Source organism: Echiichthys vipera (genome assembly GCF_963691815.1).
Source record: "Echiichthys vipera genome assembly, chromosome: 18".
NCBI lineage: Eukaryota > Metazoa > Chordata > Actinopteri > Perciformes > Trachinidae > Echiichthys > Echiichthys vipera.
This window is the reverse complement of record NC_139843.1, coordinates 10,851,232-10,876,625: the sequence shown is the minus strand read 5'-3', so window position 1 is coordinate 10,876,625 and position 25,394 is coordinate 10,851,232. Positions and strand designations below refer to the sequence as shown.

At 43.2% G+C, this 25,394-nt stretch overlaps 1 protein-coding gene across 16 annotated transcripts in view; it reads right to left on the bottom strand.

The window, feature by feature from the left end:
- Positions 1-3,380: 3,380 nt before the first annotated feature.
- The window catches only part of tcf7l2 (transcription factor 7 like 2), an 89,572-nt gene continuing 67,558 nt past the window's right edge, over positions 3,381-25,394 (bottom strand). For 2 of the 16 annotated variants that reach the window (XM_083933128.1, XM_083933143.1), the window contains 10 exons: positions 20,102-20,234; positions 17,158-17,260; positions 16,078-16,164; positions 11,742-11,879; positions 11,486-11,648; positions 10,668-10,775; positions 9,944-10,007; positions 9,136-9,186; positions 7,927-7,999; positions 3,381-4,519 (listed from right to left, as the gene is read on the bottom strand). In XM_083933128.1, coding sequence (XP_083789254.1) covers positions 4,063-4,519; positions 7,927-7,999; positions 9,136-9,186; positions 9,944-10,007; positions 10,668-10,775; positions 11,486-11,648; positions 11,742-11,879; positions 16,078-16,164; positions 17,158-17,260; positions 20,102-20,234 — 1,377 coding nt within the window. In that variant the 3' untranslated portion in view covers positions 3,381-4,062. Of the gene's footprint in view, positions 4,520-7,301; positions 7,375-7,926; positions 8,000-9,135; positions 9,187-9,943; positions 10,008-10,667; positions 10,776-11,485; positions 11,649-11,741; positions 11,880-16,077; positions 16,165-17,157; positions 17,261-20,101; positions 20,235-25,394 lie in introns of all 16 variants that reach the window. The other 14 variants (XM_083933137.1, XM_083933130.1, XM_083933140.1 and 11 more) reach the window with 12 other exon arrangements.

Genomic DNA, 25,394 nt, shown 5'->3' with positions numbered 1-25,394 from the left:
TGATTTATCTGTGCTTCATACCTTACAATAGTCCATACCTAACAAAGAGAACAAAAAACTGACCATGATCATCTCCTCTGTCTTCTCTGTATGTATGGCCTTGTGAAGTTGTGTTTTTTTTACTGTTTAGCAGCAGTCGTTGTTTCCTATTAAATATATAAAAATCCAGAATCCACACTGAGCAGAGAATTAAATCACAAGTAGTCAAACAAGCTGTTATCGAGATACATTTTGATGCCCGTTTTGAACTGAAGTTTATCTGAGCTGGAACACATCTGGTCATTTTTATGACATCTTTATTCTTTTCTTTTTCAAAATGACTTACTATACTCTGACTTTTTTACTTATATACCTATACTATTCTATGACTTGTTATGGCTTTTCATAGTAGTACTCATAGCATAGGAAAAACGATACATTTTTATAGTATAAAAAGTCATAGTATAATATGCCGAAAACATTCAGATTTTAGCATGCTGAAAAAAGTCAGAAATAGTCGTATTATAATATCCTGAAAAAAGTCATAAAAACTTAGTATAACATGCTGGAAAAAAGTCATAAAAACTAATAGTATAGTATGCCAAAAACAGTCATGGTATAATATTCTGGAAAAAGTCATAAAGGTATACCCTTTTTAAGGTTCGTACATTTATTTTGTGTTTCTATTAGAACATGTTTAACACTTATTTCTCTCATGGCGGCTGCACCTGTATTCGCCTCTGTCTAAGAAGCTTTGTTGTAGTACCTGTCTCTTTTAAGCCATCCTCCCGCATATACCAGTCTCCCTGCCACTGTCCAATTCTCCCATCTCTGTACTCTCTACTCTACTGCAAAAGACTGATGGAAACTGAGTGTATAAGGGGATTTTCTACTCATAAATAAAGTCTTCTAAACCAATAACACCACAAGCAACTAATATTACAGCTTCATCTACCGTTAGCATGTAGCTACATGTCATTGGCAGTGGACTGTGGGGGAATAGAGCAGCACTTTGTCAAAAAAGCTTTAAAAAAAAAGTCAAAATATAATATGTCAAAGCCGGTGGCTGAGTGGTCAGAGCAGTCGCCCATGTTCAGAGGCTGAAGGTCCTCGACTCCCGACCTGCGGCCCTCTGCTGCATGTCTCCCCCTCTCTCTCTCACCCCATTTCCTGTCTGTCCTATATAATAAAGGCTTGCAAAAAAATGTCCCAAAAATGCTCAAATCAGTCATAGCATAGTTTGTTTGAAAATAGTATATTGTGTTAAAAAAAAGAGCAAAAAAAAGTCAGTGTAGTGTGTCGAAAAAAGTCAAAATACGTCAAAATATGTCGATAAAATGCTTACATTTGTCATAGGATAGCGTGTCTAAAACAGTCACCGCATAGTTTGTTGAAAAACCTATCTGATCTAATGTTTTTGTCTCTTGCCGGTCTCCTGAACAGAGGACACAGTATTGTCTTTTAGCTTTAGAACATCCGCATCATGGTCCAATCCAAACATTGGTGAGTAAATGCAGTTTAGGGATCTCTGTGATCAATTTAATGAAACGTTCACACCATGAAGGAAGGTTTATTATATTTATAATAACCACTAAATGTAAATTACTGAAGCCCTGGGGACTATTTTCTTTCAGAACAAGAAACCACTTGATAAGAATGCTGTTGTTTTTGGCTTATTAGATTGCAAACTGAGTGAATTTCAAGTTAAAGGGTAAGTGTTTGATGGGGTGAATCGTCTACATAGAGAATATTGTAGTTATATTGTAGTTCTGAAGTTTGCACGTGTGTTAAAGTAGTGATTATTTTTTGAAAACTTGTTTCCCTGAGCGGAACTGTACAAAATGTTCCTCACTTTATTTTCTTGAATTGCATTTTTGAATTAGGCTTGGTACTACTATGACCATCATTTCTTGCTTTCTGTTGGTGCTTACAAAAATAACCCTTTGTGCACTGTTGTGGTCAAGGGTTTGGGTTTGAATATAATCATTACTAATCTAGCTACTGTATTTCATGAAACCCGATGGTTTCCAATTTTAATTACAATGCTTCTCTATTACACTATTTGTTCATTTTATTTCAATAAGGCATCTAAATTACTGTACGAGTCTTTGGTGATCCTCTGATCTGGACTGTAGAGGAGTATTGTAGCTGAATTAGAGCTACTTGCCGAGATGCAGTTTCAACATTTTCTTAGGTCCCTGCACCTGCCAGTGAATTTCCAAATAAAAGGAAAACACAGATGTGCACATACTAAGTTGCTTTTATTAATACAGAACTGCATGCTACAGAGACTGTACAGCATAAACATTTATTCATTACAAAAAAACATGGTTTTGAAACCATTTAAAATAACAGGAAAAACAAACAAACAAAAAGATAAGAGCATAAAATAGAACAGGAACATCACAGCCGTTAAGGAAACATTCAAACTATTTATCATTAGCATCTTAATAAACCAGAGAAGAAATCGACAGATTACAGTCGCGTCATGTCAACTACAATGGCACCGAGTGGATGATTCTCTTGTAGCTTTTTTTACAGCCTCTTGCAACATCAACATGCCTATTTTTTCTATCTACCTATATGTAGTAGTGTACTTAAAAGTGGCAGTTTGTGTATTTTTTTGTATTTAATAGTTTTTTTATGAACCTCCTAATATACATAATTTGGCCCTTGTGGGTTTATACAGTATGATGTCCGCCTTTTTATTAAGTTTAAATTTTAATATTTGACAATTTGCTACCAAACACATTTGTTATAGCAACATTTATACTACATACATAGCAATCTATGTAACGTCACAGCAAAGAATGGTATCGAAATAAAAAAAACGACAACAAAACAAAACAAACAAAAAAAGGATCCCTACAGCATGGTTAGAGGGGCAGAGAAAATTATCACAAAATTTGGCACGGAAAATCTGTACACGAATCTACAGTCTGAGAGATGTGACTGTGCAATAAAAAAGAAGGGCTTTAGACACTTTTCCAACTACTGAAGACACGGTACCCACTGTCTTGGTTCAAGTTTTCTTTTCTTCTTTTTGTAAAATGGCTTATAGACACATTTCTTGAAATGAAGTTGTGCATACTTCTGTTCATGAGATCTACACAGTACACTGAGTGGAATCCAGGTTTTCAGCGAGGAAAGAAATCGATAACAAAAGACTTGCTTCTTAAAACCTCCTTGTAAAAATGGATCATTCATATATAAGTCGCTTACCTTAAGAAAAAATATTTGTACAATGTATTAAGAAAAAAAAAGTCAAAAAAGAGACACATACAAGATACAACAAGCAATCTCTAAAGCAATAAATACTACTGGTCCTAGCGTTGTGACATTTTTAATAACCCACAACCCTCCCACCCCCACCTCCCCTCAAGCCCACCCAACTTGCCTGACTCCACCCCAAAGGTAAACAACAAAGAAAAAGGACAACGCAGTGGAAGAATGCATATTTAACACAGTAATCCCCCCTCCCCATTATTCTGTACATTTAAACAAGAACAAGTAACATCACAATTAAAGTTGTTCCTCGGAGAGGTGTCACCGCCAGCCTCATGCCCTCCTAGAGTTTGAACAGATGTCAAATGATTGGTTCGCAAAGCTCGTATTTAATACAAATAAAGAAGTAGAACCAACTCTTTCAAGAAAAGGGCTCACTGAATAACCTAGCCTACCTTTTTATATCCGTCTTTTAAACATTTTGAAGTTGATCTAGATAATTTTTCTGTTTGCACTGTTTAACACTACAAAAAAAAGACAAAACAAAATTCATAAAAATTTTGGCAGATTCACAAAGCTATTCTACAGCTCATTGTATCATTTCTTTATAATTATTAGATTTTTTGATAATGATGGGTCAAATATTGACCAATGAACTTTAATAAAACAAAAACTAGAATTTCAAAGCCTTATGGCACAGAAACGTAAAGAGAAATGAACCGACAGCAAGTGAAATATAGCAGAAAGGGCCTAGAAAGGTGTGTATGTGTGTGTGTGTGTGTGTGTGTGTGTGTGTGTGTGTGTACGTGTGTGTGTGTGTGTGAGCAGAGCTAGAAAAGAGGAGAAGAATAGGGTAGACTATTCTATAGACTTGGTCACTAGCGACAGAGGCTGAGGGGCCGTGGAGGGAAGGAGCGAGTGGGAATGACACAGCGATGCCGAGGGCCGGGCCATTGAGGACGCCACAGAGGAGCCCGGCTGCCGCGAAGACGAGACGTCACCGTGCTCCAGGGCTCCGTTGTGGGAGGAGGTGCCGGGCGTTTTCCTAGCTGCAGCAGAGTTTTCCAGCTGAACCAAAGATGGCGGTGGAGGCCCAGCCAGGAGGTGCGGGTGGTGGAGTGGCTGGTGGGCCGGTTTCATAGTCAGTGAGAGAGGTTGCATTTGTTCAGTCTGAGGTTTGGACTCTTTTGAGGAGGGGGAGGGAACCACTGAGGAGGGGGAGGAGGGGGGGGAGTCTAGTAAGCTTTCGTCCGTAGAGGGAGGACTGGCACAGCTGCCTTCACCTTGGATGTAGCGAATGCACTTTTTTTTTCTCCTGAGGGACAAGGCGAGAGAAAGAGAGCATCTTTTAGCATCACATCTTCAAACTGCATTGCCTCTTAGCAGTGTTGCTGACTCAAATGCACCTTTGCCTTTTGTTAAATTTAGTGAAGCAATCGCTATCTAAACTGATTTTTACGTAACAGATAACATTTTGCAGGTCCATTTAAGTCGCTCGTGCTAAGACGAAAGGTGGTAGAAATGACAATTTCCAAAAACTTAACCATCAGACAGGACAGACATGAAGATCACAGGTGAAGCAGAGGCACAGAAAGCAGCAGGGAAATGAAAAGTACACAGAGAGATGGTGGTGGTGATGATGATGATGATGATGATGATGATGATGAGAGAAGATTAGATGTAGTAATGGTTGCTCTCTGGATTTAAACTCAGCTTTTCTAACAGGCAGAGCTACAGCTGGGGGATCAGCCTGTTCTCTCCAGCATCATGAGGTTACTGGACCTGTCTCACTCGTCTACCTCTATCTGGCCCTGCTCTCTCTTCTCCTGAGGAGACGGAGTTTGGATACGAGGCGAAAAAGTCAACGAGATCCACACTACTCCGCATCTGCCCCACAGATAAGTGTGTGTGAGGGGTCAAGGCAACATGTTTGCATTCTTGCCTGGGGTCAGGACCCTCCCCCTGCCTGCTGAGTCCAGGCTTGCTGCGCTCAGTGGAACTGGCATGGGAAGGAAGGGGGGGGATAAGGAGAGTATGGGGATTGTTGTATTTTTCTGTGGTGGCTCTGCTGCGAAGGCTGTGTTCAGATTTGGTTTAGGGGGAATCTCAGCCCACCTCATCTTTACCCTGACCCTGGCAGTGACCCCTCTCTCAGCTCTCCATTCTATCACAAGGATGCCCGAAGGCTATGTAGTATTAGTATTTAAGACTCACAGGGACAGAGAGTAGGAAAAATAAAGAAATATTGGAACATTTGAGGCTGATCTACTGTTTAATTAAGGTTGTCAAACCAAACCTTTTCCTGTAATTCTGAAGGGGAAATACATTACATACAAACAGAGAGAGCAGATTACTGAGGATGAAAAGGTAGAGGGAGTTCAACAAATCACATAAAAAAGGGCTCACGAAACCTTGATTGCATGCTAGGGTGAAAGACAAGCATGCATTTCAGATAAGCTTGACAGTACAGGCAGACAACACCGGACAGTGTAGAGAAGTCTAGAAAAGAGTTGGGATAAGGCTTTTAGTGCATTCTACACTGATACTGTAGCGCTGGGCGGTGCGGAGTATCGACCGGCCGTAAAAAGGTATCATTTGCCACTACATAGACATCTTGCTCTCGATAACTGTCCGTCAAACTGCAACAAATGAGCTAATATCCATTTTTTAACAGACATATTGATTCATAGTATGTGCCTCTGTATGTTATTGATTTTTCTGTCTCGGGGGAAATTATACCAGATGCATCTTTTAGGAAATGGAGCCCAGAGAGAACTTTTAACCTCTCGGCTCGGCATGAAGACCGAATTAACGCGCTCTCCTGTCTCCTGATCTGCTATTATTGTTTAAAGAATAATGCAGTATTTCTTTTTGATCATGTGTGTTTCAGCTGGGAGGGAAATAAGAGAGCCTAGTGGACTGTACGGAAGTGGGTGTGAGTGTGACGTCCTACTTATTTCAAAGAACATTTTCAATACAAAATAAAAAGTCTAGGCGATGTGTTAAATTCTTGTTGGACATTCAGTACATTTGTAATTGTGCCACTTTGTGTGTGCACTCAAAAAAAACTGGTGCTTTAGCACAGCCCTAGCAAAACACAACAATATTCTGGTTATGCTTGTGCACAGCACAGGGGAAATTCCGTGGATGTATAAAGATAAAGACAGTTGTAGCGAGAGGGACGTTAAATTTGGCATATGCTAGATTCACAGATTTTTACCGAAGGAGCACTGAAGGTAGAAGTGTATTTGTTTGAGCGTTGAGTTCAAATATCAACACTCTCTCGCAGGATCGCAGACAAAAATCTTCAGACTAAATTTCAACATCGATTCGACTCATAGTAACGATTAAAACAATACATGAAACGTGTAACAGCAAACAAATGTGTTGCAATGGTTGGTGTGGATGAGTTGTTGTCAAGAAAGAGGTGGGGCAGGGTGTGGTGAAAGCCAGACACAGAGAAGGGTATTACTTAGCAGAAACAAATACCTACCATGAAAATATTCCCAATTCAAAGACTGCTTGTGTCAGAACAGAAAGACAACAGGTAGGGACTAAGTAAGGGTTATTGAAGAGGAGTTTGGAGGAAGAAGAGGTGGAGAAGGAGGAGGAAGAGGGCACAGAAAAGAGTGTCACTGAGCAGGCCCTCAGAGAAAGCAGGGCTAAATTTGTAAGCATAACATTGTTATTCAAAGGACGCCAATTAGAACATACATGACAGTTAAGATGGGAGGGAATTATCCACTGCATGGAGAGAAAATGGATTTCAACCCTAACCAGTCAGATTGTAAGGAATTTTATTCCCAATGACATTAGGATGATCTTGCAGCTTTATATTTTGCTGGGACGAAAAATTTGAAAAACATATTTAGAAATCCATTTTCTGCCACTGGGCTTGAACTGAGTTCTACGAGGAAAAACTGTGAGGGAATTTATAGCAGGAAGCTCCTCAGTCAGAAAAAAAGTAGCAGAGGAGTTTGCCATCTGTTACCACACTGATGGAAACAAGTTTGAGAGGGATATCTGAGCAAATAATCAAGGAGAAGAAGCTGCTCATTGTGGATGTCTTCCTCCCAATGGTACTACAGCAGTTATACCTGCATGGTTTGCACCATAAACTCAGCTGGTCAAGCCCGAACAAGGCACGACACTTCTTTGGGGTATTTGCATCTGTTAGCCAAAGAGGTAGACACAAACATACACACAAAGACAAAAAACAAAAGGAAAAGAAAGAAAAAACAAAATGGACACGTCATTGCACAGACAAAAACATTTAGCCAGGGCTTAGGTTTAGGCTGGCAACACTGGGATGTCCTCCATATTGAACAAGCCATCAGGCTCCAGATCCTCCCAGCCCCGACCTGCCAGTTTAGGATTTCTGACCATTCTCAGTGAACTGTACATCCTGCAATGAAACCCCAGTTACCCCAAAAATGTTTCTTCATACGCACAGACACCATTCATACAACACTCTGGCATATGCTGTTAATACCCTTCTTCCCAAACAGGAGGTAAAACAATTCAAATAGTGGGGACCTAGAGATAGACCGGCAGGGCGTGGCTGGAAGAAGCTGAGAGGTCATGATAGCCTGGCGGGACAGACAGAGGGAGGGAAGAGAAGAGGAAGAAAAAGCAGCAGCAGAGAGCGGAGGAGGAAGTCCCAGTGTACAGTTACCCAGCCTTCACCTGGCCCTGGCCAGTGCAGGCACACACCATACACACCTGCACGGGCCACACCAGTTATTCTGTTGATCGAGCCCAAAGCGCGCTCGACACTTCTTAGGAGCGCTCAGGTCTGACGCCGCAACAGGGAGGGGAAGCCAGCAGAGAGGAGGAAAAGAACCCAAACCAAAAACAATAAGGAACAGAAATCAAAAAGAGGAGGAGAAATAAGGTGAAAAAACAGGTAACAGTGAATCTATAAAGCTTTTGCAGTGGCTCATTGTGCAAGAACCCCCCCCCAAAGAAAGAATCATAAAGCCATTCTCAAGTGTGCCTTTAAAGACAGGACTGAACACAATTAGTGTGTTTCAGACATTAGTGCAATCAAAAACGCATGCAAATGATCAATTCTGACATTAATACGGAAACAATCGCTTTTTAGTAATCTAATTTCTGACTGGAGTTAAAGCTGAAGATAAGATGCTTATCTTGTCGAGAGGGTATGAATGGAGCAGGTTGGATTAATTTACCGCTAGTAGTTATCAGTGCACTAGGGTTTCAAAAAGACAAAGGTTGGTAGAAACTAGGCAGCAGTAGCAGACTGCTGAAACAGCCCGGTGGTGAGTTAGGTCTGGCCAGGGGAAGGATTTGAAAAGGCTGGAGACCGAAGAGGGATTCTACTCCTTAGACCTGGCATCAAACAGTTGACTGTTTTCCACCAACATTGGCTGTCTGTTGCAGAAAAGCTGCCAGTCACTTTGCTAGCTCTGCTCAGTGACTGTGTGATTATCAGAAGTAGAGCAGAGTGACAGCAGAATATTGTGGCTGAGACCAGGTCTTGGCTGAGCAGAGACAGATTTAAAGGGGGAGTAAGCCAAACTCATGCTGGCCTGTTTTAGGGAAGTGCAGCTACAGAAGCATTTAGATTAAGGAGGTTTACCCTGACATCACTTCCTTCAGATCATACTCCACAAAAATAACCTAACTTTATATAATCAGTTCCTCAATATACTGCATAGTGATTATGCCAAAGTACGGAAATGCTCTAGACTTGATAGCAACATGAGTAAATATAATCTATCTTGAAGTCAAATAAACAATGGCAACATTTTAAGAAAAGAAAGCAGCAAACAAAGCAAAAAAGAGCATTTAGATAGAATAAAGAATTTAATCTTAAACCTGCCTAATATTGCACATTCATTGATAAATAAATAAACATTAAAAAAAAAAAACAAGTTAGTAATTTAATACTCAAAATGACATTAGCACCTGTAATCGGAGGGAGTGAAAGGCAAGGGTTTGGAAAATATTCTCTGTGTTCTGAAAAAAAAGAACAGATAGAGAGGCCTTCAAGAAGAAATCCGTCACCAAACGAGCGCAAAATACATAATAACAAGTCGCCATGGCTCCTCACAAAGAAAATGAATCATAAGAATAAAAATGGATAAATCATAGAATTAGCAAACCTCCTTAATTTTAAGATGTAAGTGATTGTTCTCATGCTGATATAAAAGCATGCATGAAAGCAAGCAAGGGGCAGCCCAACAAGCACGCACACACACACACACACACACACACACATACACACACACAGTACTGTAGTGCAGTCTATCTGCAGGGCACAGGCATTATAAAACGGGGCCACGCACACAACACTAGCAAAGTTAATGGCTCTCACAATGCTTCAACTTCACATTCTTAAAACATACATATCACAATACCAGAACGCTAAGGGGCAAAGTCGGGGGGGTGTCAAGAGGGGAGGTGAGAAGGAGTATGGGGGGGGGGGGGGGGGGTCATGCATATTCAGTTGTTATTAGCTGGGGAAGGCTAGGGGAATATAGGAAAAGGGGGGTATTACAAGCAACTCTACCATTTAAATATTGCATTGGGTAGCATAACTATACAAAAAAAGAAAAAAGCCAGGCACAATAAAACACACACACACACACACACACACAAAAAACCATAACAAAAAAAAAAAAAAACTAGCTTGACTTTTATCTTGCAAGATGTCACATCTGCCTGACACATGATGGGGCTCTTCTAATATGGGAGATAATTGCAGCTCACTTACCATTGCTCTCTGCTTGCTGCTTTTCCCTTTTTCTCTTCTTCCTTTTCCCCTGTTGGTTAGCCGCCAAAAAAATAGAAAGAAAAAAATAGACACAGACAGGAACCTTAGTTATTATATTGCAGAATGCCCAAAACATGAAACAGAGAATAGGACTCTTCTTTGTGTTTACTTATTTATTTATTCGTTCATTTTTTTTCTCTGCCTTTTTTTCCTGTCTCTGCCCTCCGGTTTGTAACAGCCACTGCAGGCCAGACCAGAATTATCTCTCCTCTCTCTTGTTTTCTGCTCTTATCTTCTTTTTCTGTAATCTTTTGTCTTATTTTCCACTGCTCTGTGAACATCTAGACATCTTGATGAGATTCTGTTTTGGAAGACATATTTCTCAAAGGCTGCTTGTGGAAGACTCTGGTCAGCTTGATCATTGATGAGAATCTGTGCACTTATTTGTCAGAACAAAGTGTCTGGGGCACAAAACATTCACAAAGGTTTCATATAAACAACATCGTGGTCAGACTTTGTTACAAATATTCCTTCATGCCGTAACAAGGTGGGCTCAGGTCAAGGTAATTTGTCCAGCCTCAGATATACATATCAAAAGAAAATTACAAGAAGAAAGTGATCCCTCAGGCTAGATAAGAGCAAAAGAAAGAACTCATCCTGGTCATGTCACCTAGTGAGAGGGGAAGAGAACAGCCCGTTACGACTTGTAAACTTAAAAACTTACATAGTTGTCTCGTGCTGACCAGCCTGGGTACAGCTGCATGTGGAGCTGTCGCTCTTTCCTGGCCAGCTCGTAGTACTTGGCCTGCTCCTCCCGTGATAGGGCGTGCCACTGTAGAATGAGAAACAAGACATGAAAAGACAATTTTTCTTTTACCATAAATAGGAAATATGTAGGTATGCACATTGTGAACTGGACTTAAAGGTTCCATGTTATGTTCATTTTCAGGTTCATACTTGTATTTGGGCTTTTGACTAGGACATGTTTGCATGTTTTAATGTTGAAAAAAAAACATTATTTTTCTTATACTGTCTGTCTCAATATACCTGTCTACTCTGATTGGTCAGCATTTCCAGGACTTTGGCACCTATGCTTCGCGTTGCTACACCATCATTGCAGCTGGGTTATGACTGTAACAGCACTTTACAGTATAGTTGTGACGCCACAACTGTACAGAAGTCCTGCATGCTCGTTTAAAGACCCAGTTTCTGAATACAGGCTGTGTGCATTTCTCTGTGGATTGATGGTTTTGATACTCTCACAATATTTATATAGCACCTCTAAATACTTCATTATCAAAAGACATGGAAATCTCACTTTTTTTTTTAAAATGTGGGACCTTTATATCTACAATGCTGGATCATCAGGTCACCACAAAAATCTTTTAATCTTCTAACAGGCCTGTGAATCCCAATCATGGTCCTCCCCCGTCATAAATCATCATGTTAGGAATACAATTAGCAGGGCAGAGGGTCCTGACCACCAGGATTGGAAACCACTGATGAGCCTTTCACTCTGATTATTGCAGTGTTAGGACTTACCCTCCGTCCAAGGATCTGGTTGATGGCAGCACTTTCCTTCAGTGTGCACTCAGCCACCACCTTTGCCCGCATTTCCTTCATGTAGAGCATGAAGGCATTCAGAGGCTTCTTTATGTGGACTTGTTTCTTTTTCTCCTCTTCCTTTTTAGCGTCTGACTGTTTCCTGTGGAGGACCAGCAGGCAGAAAGGTGAGCGGAGTCAACCTATGATACGTGAGACTGAAAAACTACGTTAAGGGTAGCGCAAGTCTACTCACGAGCTGTTGAGAGAGATGTCACTGTGGGAGGATTCCTGCTTGACGTTGGGTGTGACAATGGCTGGGTGTGGGATGCCCGTGGTGTGCAAACTGTGGTGAGGGGGTACCATGTGTGGGGGGAACCTAGAGGACAGAAGACTGTGTAAATCGTCAGAATGGACACGGGTGAAATGAGGAGATGGAGCACATGTATACACAAGACTAAAGGGGCTAAATTCCATTTCCATCTTTCAATAAAATGTCAATGTTTTTTCAGTTTTCTTTAAAGAAATGGAATTGGCCTTTAGCCACAAGAAAAGACATAAATGCACATAAAAGCATCCATATGAAAATGTCCAAGGCTGATTTCTGTATTACTCACAACCAGATAGGGCAGACTTAACTACTCAAACTGAGTGTTAGATCAAATGTCACACCGTTTAATTTGAGCACAGAATTCAACCTGGACAGCTATACACTTCACACAAAGCTTTAACAGCAAGTTATGACAAACCATCAGTAAAATATGATTCAAAAGCATGAATGCTATATTGTGTGGCAATAATTAAGTGCAAGTGCACAAGGACAAATCACTTGAATGTCATTTTTGACAAACCCAAACCACCGAACACTTGAGCAAAGTGCATTTCTTCAACGTTATTTAATCACTACCTCATTGAGATTTAAAATTTCTATTGAGTGTTTCGGCAACAATTCATGTAATAGTTTCAATGAAACGTGCAACTTGAGGGTTATATGCACCTTGAACTTTTCTATTCAGTTCTGGAGAGACTGCAGGCTGCTGCATCAATGCCATTCAGAGCTTTTATTGGTACATCAAGCACTTCTCAGGTGTAGAGGAGGGCACCCCCGAACCCCCCTCCCCCACCCCCTACCAGTCTTAACAATTGTCACCTATGATAGCTGACGAAATGATTTCCAAATGAGATTTAAATTGCATCCACAGATGGCACCTTCAAGTAACTGTTATATTTGAGGTTAATGCATTTTTTAGCAATTGCACTGGTACAGTATGAACATACCAGTTTTTTTATGGGGATACAGCTTGAACCATTATGTCTTATCAAGGAATATTGCAAACTAGATTAAAATGTTCTATCAAAGTCTAGTATCACTTCAGGTATTGGGTCTCCATTTGCTTCCTCATATTCTTTTCTGTCAGTTCAGCACTGTCAGCAGCACTGACGTTTTTATCTTCTTCCCTCTACGCTCCTATCGTCATTTCATCATCTCCAACCGCTCCACATATCGAGGCCAAAAAACATTATTTATGGAATTGTTTCACTGGCCAGAACAGCCGTAAGACACTGCTGTACTGTGTGTGCTGGTTTATGTATGACACTAATTATTTTCGCCAGATTATTTGAACGTGAACGCGTCTTTTATGCATGTGTGTAAGTTTACAGCACAGCACCTTGGATCCATGTGACCACACAAATTTAAGAGAAGAGAGGAGGATGAAGGAGAAAGAAAAAAAGAGGAATAATTCTTTTTTTTTTTTTAAAGCAGCTCATTATCCGGCTGTGTCTGGCTGCATGGCTCCGAGCCAGAATATAATGATGAGGATAAACTCGCCAGGAACAACTACTTTCTGTTGGAGGCCATCTCAGGGGAGTGCCAGTGTGCTCCCCCCTCAAACTCTTTCCCTCTTTTTCTCCTTTCCCCTCTTCTCCCTTCATCACTGACACATTGGTGTTTGTGCCATGTCATCCGTTGATGGGGAGCTCGGCAGCAGTGGCTGCATATCGCCCATCATTAGAGCTGCTGCATTTTCCTTGCTCAATCCGTTTCCTCTCTCCCTGTTCACCCTCCCTCCTTCTCTCTGTGCACTTGTTAAAATTTCCTCTGTTCCAAGATCTATTTTTCTCTTCTTCTTCTTCTTCTTGTCCTTCTTCTCTACTCCTCCCTGTCCCCTCACCACCTCAGCGCTCCTTTCGCTTCCTCTCTTCCTCCCACCCCTCCTCCTGCTGCCACTGCATGGCCCAGGTTATGGTTTAAACATGACGGCCATCCCTTTGAAGCGTGGGGGCATCATCATCATCATCCGGGCTCATCAGCGGCAAGCAGTGCCTTGGACCAATTTAACCAACACAGAGAAGGAGACGCAGTGGAGGCCCCCGCCCATCCACCCGCCCCAACCCTGGGGCTCCTACGTCTCAATCTAAAAGGTAAGAATGGCTGGCGGTGTTGGGGTCGAGGTGGGGGGGGTCACTGGCGCAGCAAGCCCAGTGTCAGCCAGTGCCATTTAATTGCCAATGCGAAGCAGTAGCCCCCGTGCCTGTTTAATGTATAATGATCTGGCCGGTGCGCTTCTCCCGATCCCAAGAAAAAAGAGAGGGAGTGGGATGATGGGGGAACATATCAAAGGGCAGGCTTAAGCATAAGGGGCAAAGGGGCCTTCACAACCTCCTACCTGTCACACATACATTAACAAGCACACACACAATATCGGGGACCTACCCTGGCTCCAACCCCATTATCAAAATAATGTCTTTCATTTGCTCTGCTGACTGTCTCTCCTCTCCTTGGCTCTTTTTTCCTCCCGTCCTAAAAGAATGCATTTTTTAACAGGACCTAGGTGTAAGGTGCTCATTGCAGAACTAGGAGGTAGCAGATTCCTTCCCTGCATTCTAATTCAGTTCAAGCTACGGCACGGGGGACCGATACTGAAGCAGCGCGCTCCTGCAAAGAACTGGCTCCCGACAAGAGTACAAGGCCAGGATGTCTATTCTCTCCGATTTCCTCCAGTCAGCCTGCTCCCTACAAATCGTTTGAGCTTTCATAACAGTCTGGTCCATTCTTTGAACAAAACCAACTGGCTGAAGGCTATGTATGAAAGGACTTTGTCATTTTACTGACACAATTAGACTGAGTTTTTTCTAGATATTGTCGACAAATATTATTTTTTTCTCTGCCCTGTCAAAGCCAGATTTTAGTAGTTTTTTTTGTTTTTTTTTGGAGATGTGTTAAACCCTCCCATTCTCTAGAGAGCTCCCAGAGCCCTCCATCTATTCAGTTATACTAATTCAATTAGGGGCCTCATCACAGGGCATTAGCTCTTCCCCATGGCCAGTCCCCCCACACCCCAGCCAGTATATTCAATTAGCTGCACTGGAAATAAGATGATCACAATGTAGAGGCTGTCATTAAGGGACCCAATTAGCAGTCACTTATAGCCCAGGTTGGCTGGGTACTGCTGCCAGATGCCGATGTCTGGACAACCGTCTGACCCTTTGCACCTGAGACTTGCTCTGGAAGGGCTGGGAAGGATAAATCTGGCTCTAATCCAGACACTCTTCTCCAGTTCATATGTAACGTTTGATGCAAGACGGTATTTATATTTGAGTCTATTAAAGGACAGTTTAAAAATAAAAAAAAAAGACAACTGAAAAACTGAACTGTGAGTGAGCTTTCAAACTCAACTTTGCCTTATTCTCAGGGCTATGCTTTTAGAAAAAAGGCATTCCCCCTTGCAACTCCTCCCTACCTGCATCTACATGATCCATCAATGTCACAGAGGTCTAAACACACCGCCCTCAGGAGCTGCTTTTCCAATCAGGCTGCACTTAAACTGAAGCTTAGCCTCATCCCTAGACTCTAAGCAAGTCCCGTCCATAGTCCCCATGCTGCAAGTGTGTGTAGAGGGGAGGGAGGAAGATATGGCGTAGTGGAGTAGAAAGCTGTTTGGGGTTGGGTTTTTTTTGTTGTTTTTTTGGGCTTTTAGTCATCTAAAATGTATTATTTTCGCTGTCCACACAATATAGAGGACATGCATCCCTCAGGGCAACAGTAAGTCATTTAACACCAACAGACAAACATACATGCATGTATACAAGATGGCAACAAATACACATACCCCCATGGGTGCACTAATGTCCACAGCAGCACTTGAGCTGGACCCTAATGGGCTGGACCAAAGCACTAGCCAAGTGTCAGGCCCCGGCTTATATCATCTAGTCCCCTTCAAAGTGTTGCTGTGTTTGTTTATCCGTCTGGCTGCTCAAACTCACAGCATGGACATGCCCTAGCTCATTTCAGATCTGCCTGACATGCAGTGGGGGTAAATGTTCTTCAGGGGCCTCATTAGAAAATGATAAATATAATTAATATTTGAGCATGCTAGCTGGAGCCCCACACTAGAGAATTGGCCTTTTGAACACAGAGATGGGGAGTGTGAGCTCTCCTTAAGGGAGAAGTTGCTGCTCACTATGTGTGTGTGTGTGTGTGTGTGTGTGTTGCTTGTGCACTGCCCTCACAGCCAACACAAACACATACAAAACTGAATGTACAAGTAAGTGAGAAAGAGTGTGTGTTTAGCTCCTGGGTCTCAACTCACCTTGACATGGATGCGTTGACAGTGAGCGCAGTAGGGTAGGGGTGTCTAAAACCCCCTGTTGTGATTGGATAAACAGGTTGACCTTGCCTGGGAAGGGGGAAGAAAAGAAGAAAAGGTAAAGGAACAGGGTTGATGGAAGAGGAGAAGTTAAAGCCCTCTGTCTCCCTCCTCTCCCCACCGTGGGCCTCTTTATTCTCATTTGATCAGGACAAAAATCTAGGGGATTGCAGAGCGCAGATCAAAGGGAGGAAAACTCTGAACAATTTGAATGCCACAAATCTTGATAGCAATGGCTAATTAAATTTCATAACCCTTCGCTCGGTGTCGACAGAGTGGGGCCTTGTTCCTCCCCAAGCTGGAACTAGGTGTTTTGTTGTGATAATTAAAGACGAAGCGCGGGACTCTTTAATGGAGCCATCACGCTAATTGAGGTCTACACATCCAAAGACAAACAATAATGAATGTAAATTTATACCAAAATAAAGTGCAGCAAATCAAAGGGCGCCATGGCTGCGCTTGGGGCCTCTCTCGGTATTTAGATCGCGGTGAGAAAACATTAAATTAACAGAGCTTAATTTGTAGCCTTTTGTCATATTAACAAGTGTTGACAAGAGTTACCAGGGGAGAGCCCCCGTGTGGAATTGTGGGTAAAATACGGGCAATCACGGTTCATTACTCTAATTGGACCATACAGGGACATGCAAAATAGCATTTGCCACAAAGTAGCAAGTTGAGTTTGGTGAGGGCCCGAGGACGCTGCAGTGTGCTGGTCCAGGAGTGAGTGTGTTAGAAAGTAAAGGGATCAAGTCGGAGTTTTAGAGGCCTTAAACACAGCGAGAGGACCCACTCTTGGGACCGATAGGAGACAGAGACAGCTTCCATAATTTACTTTGTGTACATAAAGAAAAACATCCTGCTGTGTAATGTCTGCTACTACTGTTTGCTGTTCTTCTCTTTAAAGATTTGGCTTGATATACAGCTGATTAATCATAGCAATATGTGGGTGTTGCTAGCCTTTTCACAGAACTCATAAGACGATGCAGTAGAAAGAGTAATAATAATAAAAAAAGATTTGCTTACTGTGGTACTAGCCATCCTAACGGATGGGGGATCTGGCCGACAGCGCCAGGTGACAGTGGGTAATAAGGAGATATGTCTGGATGTTGTGGAGGCCTTGGAATTCCTGTGGAAGAAAAAGTATGATAGGATCAGGGAGGAGGTGGACAGACAAGATGATGACAGAGAGAAAACCAAATCTCTGTCAGTGCTGAATTTATTCTTTGTTGAGAGTTTCACATCTGAACAGGGCAGACATCACAGGAGTGCAGATGGGAGGATGAGGAGGAGGAAGAGGGCTTGTTGCACGCATGTACACGGTGCTAAATCACACTTCCTGATCAAAGGCCTTTGAGGCGGCGGCACAATGTGTTGGAAGAGGCAGAGGGGAGAGGTGAGGAGAGAACACCAACACGATTCTTGTCACATTTGTGTATTGCTTCAGAACATTAATTATATAAAATGACTGAGGTTTAGAAGTTAACAAAACACAACTATATAATTACTACTGTGATCAGAGAGCTGCTAATACAGGTTTCAGGGATTTAGGTACTGACTGCCTGGATGTGTATGTAGACTTTACCTGATATTATAAATGAATAAACCCATTATAAGTACAAGGGCAGTCGGAGAACGTATACCTCCGCCAAGGCCATGCCCTATCTCGCAATGCTGACCAAAGTGAAAGATAATTTGTCCCGTGATTTAGATCCGCACCAAAACTTAAGGGGTCCTTCCTACACCCTTCCAAGAACTTTAATGAAAACCAGGCATGTAATTTTTCCGTAATTCTGCTGACAAACAAACAGAACCGTAAACATAACCTCCTTGGCCCAGGTAATATATATGCAACGGTTACATATTATGAGCTGAAAGTCAGCATCAATTTAACAACAAGTTCCTTTTCAGTTGAGGTCAATACTTCTCTGCCTCAGATTAATGGCGGACAATTTGAATAGCTATGTTTTGTCCCGGGTAATGGCAACATGAATGCATGTATTGGTTTGTTGGTTTCCATTTGTCCAACTGATCCTCAGATTTCACATAAAAACAGTGTAGAATTCTGTTTCCCTCCCAAAGACGAACCGTGACAAAGATGTCCAATTTAAGGACAGCTCTCCTTGAGGGAATCGCCGAGCAACCACAGCGTCCTCCGTGTTGCCTTTACATTTCGTGGCAGCTGACAGGCGAAGAAACTGCATCGACAAGCTGCCCTGAATGAATGCCTTGAAAAGGTCTCGTACACAGCCGGGGTGTAAAAATAACTTTCTCTCTCATGGCAAACTTGAAACAGGGAACACTAGACATGTAACAGCAGGGAGGTGTGTGTGTGCTCGGTAGACCAGGAACTGGGGGACTTTTGGCTGATTTGCGTTCCTTCCACACAGCTGGCTCGCCTGTGCAGCTGTTGTTGCAGATATTTCGACAGGTGCCAAGATGGCCTATGTAGAGCCAGGTCGATCTTCATGGATCAGAACTTGGCTAGTGTTGGCGGTTACACCCAATTCTCAGCTGATCCAGGTTATCCAGGATATGACTCTGGAGATTCTGTAATAGATGAGTAATGTGCTGTGCTGGAAAACTTGTTTTTGAGTACTGCTATAACCAGGGCAAATTCTATTAAAAAGGAAAGCCTTGTGAATATTATCCCATCGCCACCCAGCGCTGAAGAGCTAATACAGCTCATTAATTAATTAAACACTGAGCCCAATTAAGCAGCCCTATTAAGCACTACATTAAACAGCAGCTGGTACATTATTTCCCCTTTGTAAGGACCATCATAATAAGGGAACATTATTACCTAAAACATTGACTGAATCCACCCGAGACCACTGAAAAGCATGAAATTATTCCTCCTCGCACTAAAAAGGCATTACCCTGAAAGTATGGGCCAAATGACAGTTAGCAAAATGAAGAGCTGGGCCAAGATGCTCACGGAAATGAATGAAATTGCCTAAAAAATGTATGCTGAATGGTTGTGGGAGAGATGTGTGGGCAGAGTCTGAATGCTAAATGCAGACCCTGAATATTCAGGATGTACACACATAAGTGCAGTTCTGACACAGGCACAGAGTGGATCATCAAACCTGTATAAATCCAAGTGCTCAGGTCACGTATTCCTTTTTGAGGATTTTTGTGTACTTAGTTGAAGACGTAATTCCGAGCAGACAGTCTTGAGGACTCCTGTCTCTGGTATTTAGATGTGAGGTCCTCCAACTACAGTGGCTGTCTTGTTTTTCAGTCTTGGTAATTGAGGCTGTGGTCACGAGAAGTCGTGGTTTTTTGCTGAATTCCATGTTTTACGAGGGGGTTTATGAGCCACTGTTCAGGTTCTTGTTCTCGAATGTAGGCCACTCTCCACTGAAGCCAAACCAAGTAAATGAGCGTAATAGCTAAATCAATCAGTATCAGATGAGAGCTGCAGTTGTCAACAAGAAGTACTTGAAATGACTTTGCCCAACAATAGTCTGGTAAATAGTCCTTGTTATGTTTCTAAAGGTCAAAATATGAGCAGAATCAATATTGAATAGGATAAACTTTAAGCAATACATTTATTTTAAATCTGACACTTGAATTATCTTTTAATCTTGAATTGTTTTTTCCAAGAATATGTCTGTAGACAGAGAGACGCCGTCAAGACAAACAAAGTCCTGCATGTGTGAACCATGGTGGCAGGGCATAATAAAACATTTACACACCCAGCAGTGCAAACATTTTCTAAGAGCTGAAGCGCCTTATCTAAGGAGAGCTGCTTCTGTGGTATTCTCAACTTCTTGAAACATATTGGAGGGGTTCAGAAGTTTCCTCCAGACGCCTTTAAAAACATTCTGTACTGTTTTCGAATGGTGTTTTTAGCAGGAATCATGTAGCATGTTGCTAACTGAAACCCTATTTTGAATTAAAAAAAAAACTTTCTCCACACGGCAGTCAAAACAATACATGCTTGCAGTGGGAAAAAATACTTTACCTGTTTTGGGATCCACGTCTGACTGTAGGTGAGGTGGGGGGTTCCCCGGTGTGAAGTGCTCATTGCTGTAGGTGATCAGAGGCGTGAGAGGGTGCACATGGTGAGGGTGCTGTACCACTGGAACCTTATTAGACTGAGAGGAAGAAGAGACAGAAAAAAAGAGGCCAAAAGTTAGAGGGTTAGAGATCGCAGGCGCCTGCCACAGAATTACAACACGGTCTGAAGTCTCTCGAAAGAAGAGCTATCAAATTCATAGTGCTCCCGGGGCGCCAAACCGCCAAGCCACAGTGAAAATAGTGTGGTTTGTAATTAAAACACTTCTTCGGTGTCACCCTGGAATTCAGTAACACAATCTAAGAGGCTTGGGGGGTTGCCAGTTCACATTTGGGTCTGATGTGTGTTGAGGCACTTTTAACCACGGTTGCAGTCAAGTAATCGATCATCTGTAAACCACAAAATCAAGGCAGCGCGTGTAAATCCACAGTCATTAGCAGCTCCAGTCAGCGCTCCGCTGGCCTCTCCTCCCACCCCGCTCTCGAAGCCTCCTCCTGGGCTCCCTCTGCCTCGCTCCCCTTCCCTCATCTATTCCCCCAGGGTCCGGTTCACGGAGGGTAGGGGTGTATTGTAATAAAAGGTTTAGAAGAAAGGAGGTGGGGACCGAAAATCCATTTCTGCATTTTTGCCAAATTAGTTTTAGCTATGTAATCTTCTCTTTGTGCTCCTAAGTGGTGCAGGCCCCCTTTTTTCAATTACCCAAAGATTACAGTGGAGCTTTAGGGGTGTGCTGCCGTGGGCCCCTGTGTTAACTGGAGCTCAGCCCCTCTCATCAGACCAGGCTGAGATAGACACTAATACACACACAGTCCCCCGGACCACAAAATAACCAGATTAGAGCTCTGCTGTAGATTAGGGCTGGTGGAAGAGGCTGCTCTTGCCTCTTTACTCACACATCCTTATCCTGCCCTCAGCAGTCAAAGAAGCAGCACTAATCAGGCTTATCATAACATGGATGATATGTTCAGGGGGGGAGAGGAGTGAGACACCAAGCTGCTTGTGTGTGTACGTGTATATGTGTGTGTGTGTGTGTGTGTGTGTGTGTGTGTGTGTGTTCTCAATCTGCTCTCTCTTAGGCCACACACCCTCATTAGCGACTTTAACCCATGCAAGAGAGGGGGAAAAAGCGCTCCACTGTGGCAGATTTCCAAAAGACTTTGAAAAACATTAATGGGACTAGATGTTGGCAGGGGGGCATACATACAAATGATGCTCATTGACAATACAAATGCAAAGCTGCGGGCCCAGGGCGAGACAAATGTGAGCAGAACTTAATGCTGCAAACTAATCATCTGCCCAGGCCGTTTGAGGCAGAAGTTAATATTGGGTTAGTAATAAAAACAGTCCATTCAGAACTCCGTACTACATTTTCACTGGGTAGTTAAAGCTGTCCATCTGTATGGTCTGTACAAGCCTGGCCATCTAGACCTCTATTCTGTCGTGGCAGTGGTGGGGGAGTGGAGAATGGGAAGGGGAGGGGGGGCATTCCCTATTGCCATGGTCCCAATGAAAGATTAATGAACCCCAGCAGAACTCCAGGGAGGCAGAGAGACTCCTGGGACTCATTCACAGCCCTGAGCCGAAAAGGCTATGGAGAACAGAAGCAGAGAGGGGTTTGGAGTGTGTGTATGTGTGTGTGTTTGTGTGTGTGTGTGTGTGTGTGGGGGGGGGGGATTCGTTAAAAAGAAACACAAACCAAGGCACTCGTTGCATAGGGGCTGCTGATCTGATCTGCACATCTAGAATAGTGGGGATGAAAAAGAATAAACTGATGGAAAAACAATCAGGATGGGGGTTATGACAGCTGCCATATGCAGCTGATGAATCTGCAGCTGAATGTAGAAGATGGCCTCTCTCTTCCTCTTGGCCCACCACCCCCTATTTCTCACCTCCTAACCTCCTCCTTCACGACTCCCTGCTCCTCCCTCGGGTAATGATGTGAAAGAATGTTGTCAATTCTTCATCTCTTGGTGCTGAAAAGCTTTAGTGGCCATTTAAATGAGTTCTTTTGTCCAGGGGCCCTGGCCATTGAGAGGACAGTTCAAAATGCCCATCCAGTGAGCCCACATTTAGACAGAGGGTGTTAGCGAAGGGTGTGCATGGGACTGAGAGAGACGGAGAGAGCTAGAAGCCAGACGATTTACATCATAGTCACTTGTGGTCAAAGAGTGTGCTCTTTTTTACTCCCCTGAAAAGCCCAGAGCGAGGCAAATGGCAGTGGGCTGGACTGACTGCTGCCTCCACAGTCATCTCGGTCCGCTACAGACAGTGGCTGGATGTGACGACGAGAAGATGAGCAGCATAAACTCAAGTTTTGGTAGTGAGTATGTTGGTGGTGTTTCCTGCTTTATGATGAATAGTCATCTCCCTTTCTGTCTTTTTACATTCCCTTTGAGGTCCATCTGCTGACATAGGTGAAAGCTGCCATCAGTCAAACTGTTGATCGCCCAATGCATATACGGTCAGTCAGCTGTCGTGGACTTCCTCTGGTCTGATGTCTTCAATCAGTTCACCTGTTCCTTCTATGCATGCCATGTGATCATCGCACACGCCGTAGCACCCACTTTGTCTCCCCACTGACGTCAAAGCAGCACCCGGTGGTCCCTGCAGGAAAGGAGGCCCAGGCGCCTACCCTGTGACCACTGCGGGACAATACAAGCCCGGGACTCGTCTGGCAGGAAGCTTCAGCCGCACAGAGCCCAAAGAGAGCAGAGAAACAAAAGCAGGCAACGTGGGAGGCTTTTTACTCTCCCTGCTCAACAAAAGCCAGGGGAAAATAAAGAACACTTCCTGCCCCTACACCCCCGCTGACTCGCATCTTTCCCACCACCTCCGTCATTACAATAAACAAATAAAGCAGAAGACAATCAAAGAGACTGCTCTGTAGTCATAAAGACGAGGTGCTCAAGCCTCAAAAAGAAATTTGTCATTCAAAAGACCCTGCAGAAAAATTTAAGAGCACACTCTTGTATGAACATCAGTGAGCATATTGACTCCCTATGTCCAGGACGCATACAGCGCTTGCTGCTGAGGAAGGCCAGGGCTGTGAAGTGGAGGCAGCACACTTAAGAACAGCGGACGCAACCAGAAACAGTAGTTGCTGCCTCTGGTTATGTTATTGATATTGCCTTGGCTCTATTTATTTTTTTCTATTCTTTTATTTCAAGCTGTAAGGCTCACATGCTCAAAGGAAAAGATGCTTATGTGCATGAATATATTCCATTTTTTTTGTGTCATTGTAATCAGCCTCTATTCACAATGGTGCTTCTCTACAAAACCTGCACATCGACTAGCCATTGATGACTACCAAATGCCTCTATTTTTAGGTTTTCAAAACTTTGAACAAAGTACCTATGCAAGTGTTCAACTTGTTTCACAAGCTGCGGTGCTTATACAACCATAATATCATCTGTCAAATACTTCTGACACTAGCTGGTGACTAATGTTGTTGCACCACCGTGTGAGAAGAGCCTTTTGGAAGGGGACAAATGAATGAGCTGCTTCAAGTCGGACCTCGGAGGGAGAGAGGGAGAGAGAGAGAGAGAGAGAGAGAGAGAGAGAGAGAGAGAGAGAGAGAGAGAGAGAGAGAGAGAGAGAGAGAGAGAGAGAGAGAGAGAAAGAGAGAGAAGGTACAGGGGAAGGCAGAGGGGGTGAGAAAGTGACAGCAGGATGGAATGAGACAAAAGGGAGGGAGACAGAGGTGAAGGCCGGACAGGAAAAAGCTGTTGGCCTTGCATTTCCGCCTGGTGGCAACTCGCAGGGCCAATTTGAGCCCTAAATGTGAAGGTGGTGACCTTGTCGGCCCAGGGGGTGGTGGGGGCAGGGGGGGGCTAGAGCCTCTGTCTCTCTGCTTCATGTCATGATATGATGAGTTGTCACAACAGCTTGCGGGACGCTAATGAGCTGTAGTGAGGCCGGGGCTAGGGAAGGAGAGGCCAAGAGGAGAGGAGAGATGTGGGGATGACAGTGCAGTGATGGATTGGGGTCCTCTCAGGCCTCCAAATTCCAAAGCAAGCAGAAAAAGCTGCCAGAGCGCCCTGAGCCTCTCCCAGAGCGTGCAAGTGGCCCACGTCCAAGGCACATGGAGTGACACCACACACACTCAGCAGCTATACTGGGGAGCTGGGGGAAAGTGTCAGAGAAGAGTAATTTGTATGTGTGTGTGTGTGTGTGTGTGTGTGTGTGTGTGTGTGTGTGTGTGTACTATTTGATTTGAGCAAAACTAAAAAGTACAAACTGTGCTGCCACTAATCTAATGAATCACCTGGTATCATTCAATGTCGTCCTGTTGAAATCTGTTTACACAGATGACTGCTGTTTTCCTCTGGGAGGTATAGAGTGCCCCCTCCAGGCTAAAGATCACCATCTTTCAGCCAACCACATATCACACCAACCAACTTTCACACACCACACACACCACACACACCACACACACACACAGTCAAATCAATCAGATTCAAGCAGACAATCTAAAAAGGAATACCTCGAGATTAACGGCAATGGAATATGAAATGCTCTGACAAATTAAAGGCTTATCAGAGCCACGATCCTCCAGCATACCACGCTGATTAAAAACCCCTGCTACATTTCAGAAATAACATTTCTTGGTTAATCACTAGAGAGAGAAAAAAAAAGCCTCTCCACAATATTAAGAACCTGGGAATTGTAGAAGGGGAGCAAAAGGATTTAAAAAGCAGATATGGAGGTGTTGATCAGTTTTCTCTCGCAGAGAAGATGCATCTCTGAGGGCAAGGGGCTCCCGAGACCACAGTATAGTTAAAAGTTAATCTATTCACTTTGCTGCAGTGACATGCCGGCTGCTTGATCACAGCGCTGAACAAAAATATTATGTGGGCCAGAGCCTTTGCTCCCCTTCCTCCTGCTCTCTTCCCTAGCACTCAAGTCATTCGTCACCATTTATTTTTGCTTCCCATCTTTGATAGTCGGCACATCAAATAGAATCGCAGAAAGGACATGTTCTGATATGTCACAGACAAATAAAACTGCTCACAAATAGCTTAAATATGAAGTGGTATTTGGTAGAACTGTTGTATTCTGTGAAGACAAATCACCTCTTAGACACACGTGTGGTAAAGCTGTTTCCTTTCAATGTAAACAGCCTCTTGAGCTCTCATACCTGAGTTAAAGGGGCTTCTCTAAGAGGTGATATTGTATCACTGTGTTAAGAGCCAGACTGAATTCTGCCTTTTGAAATGCAATCAACCCCTCAGAATTTCAG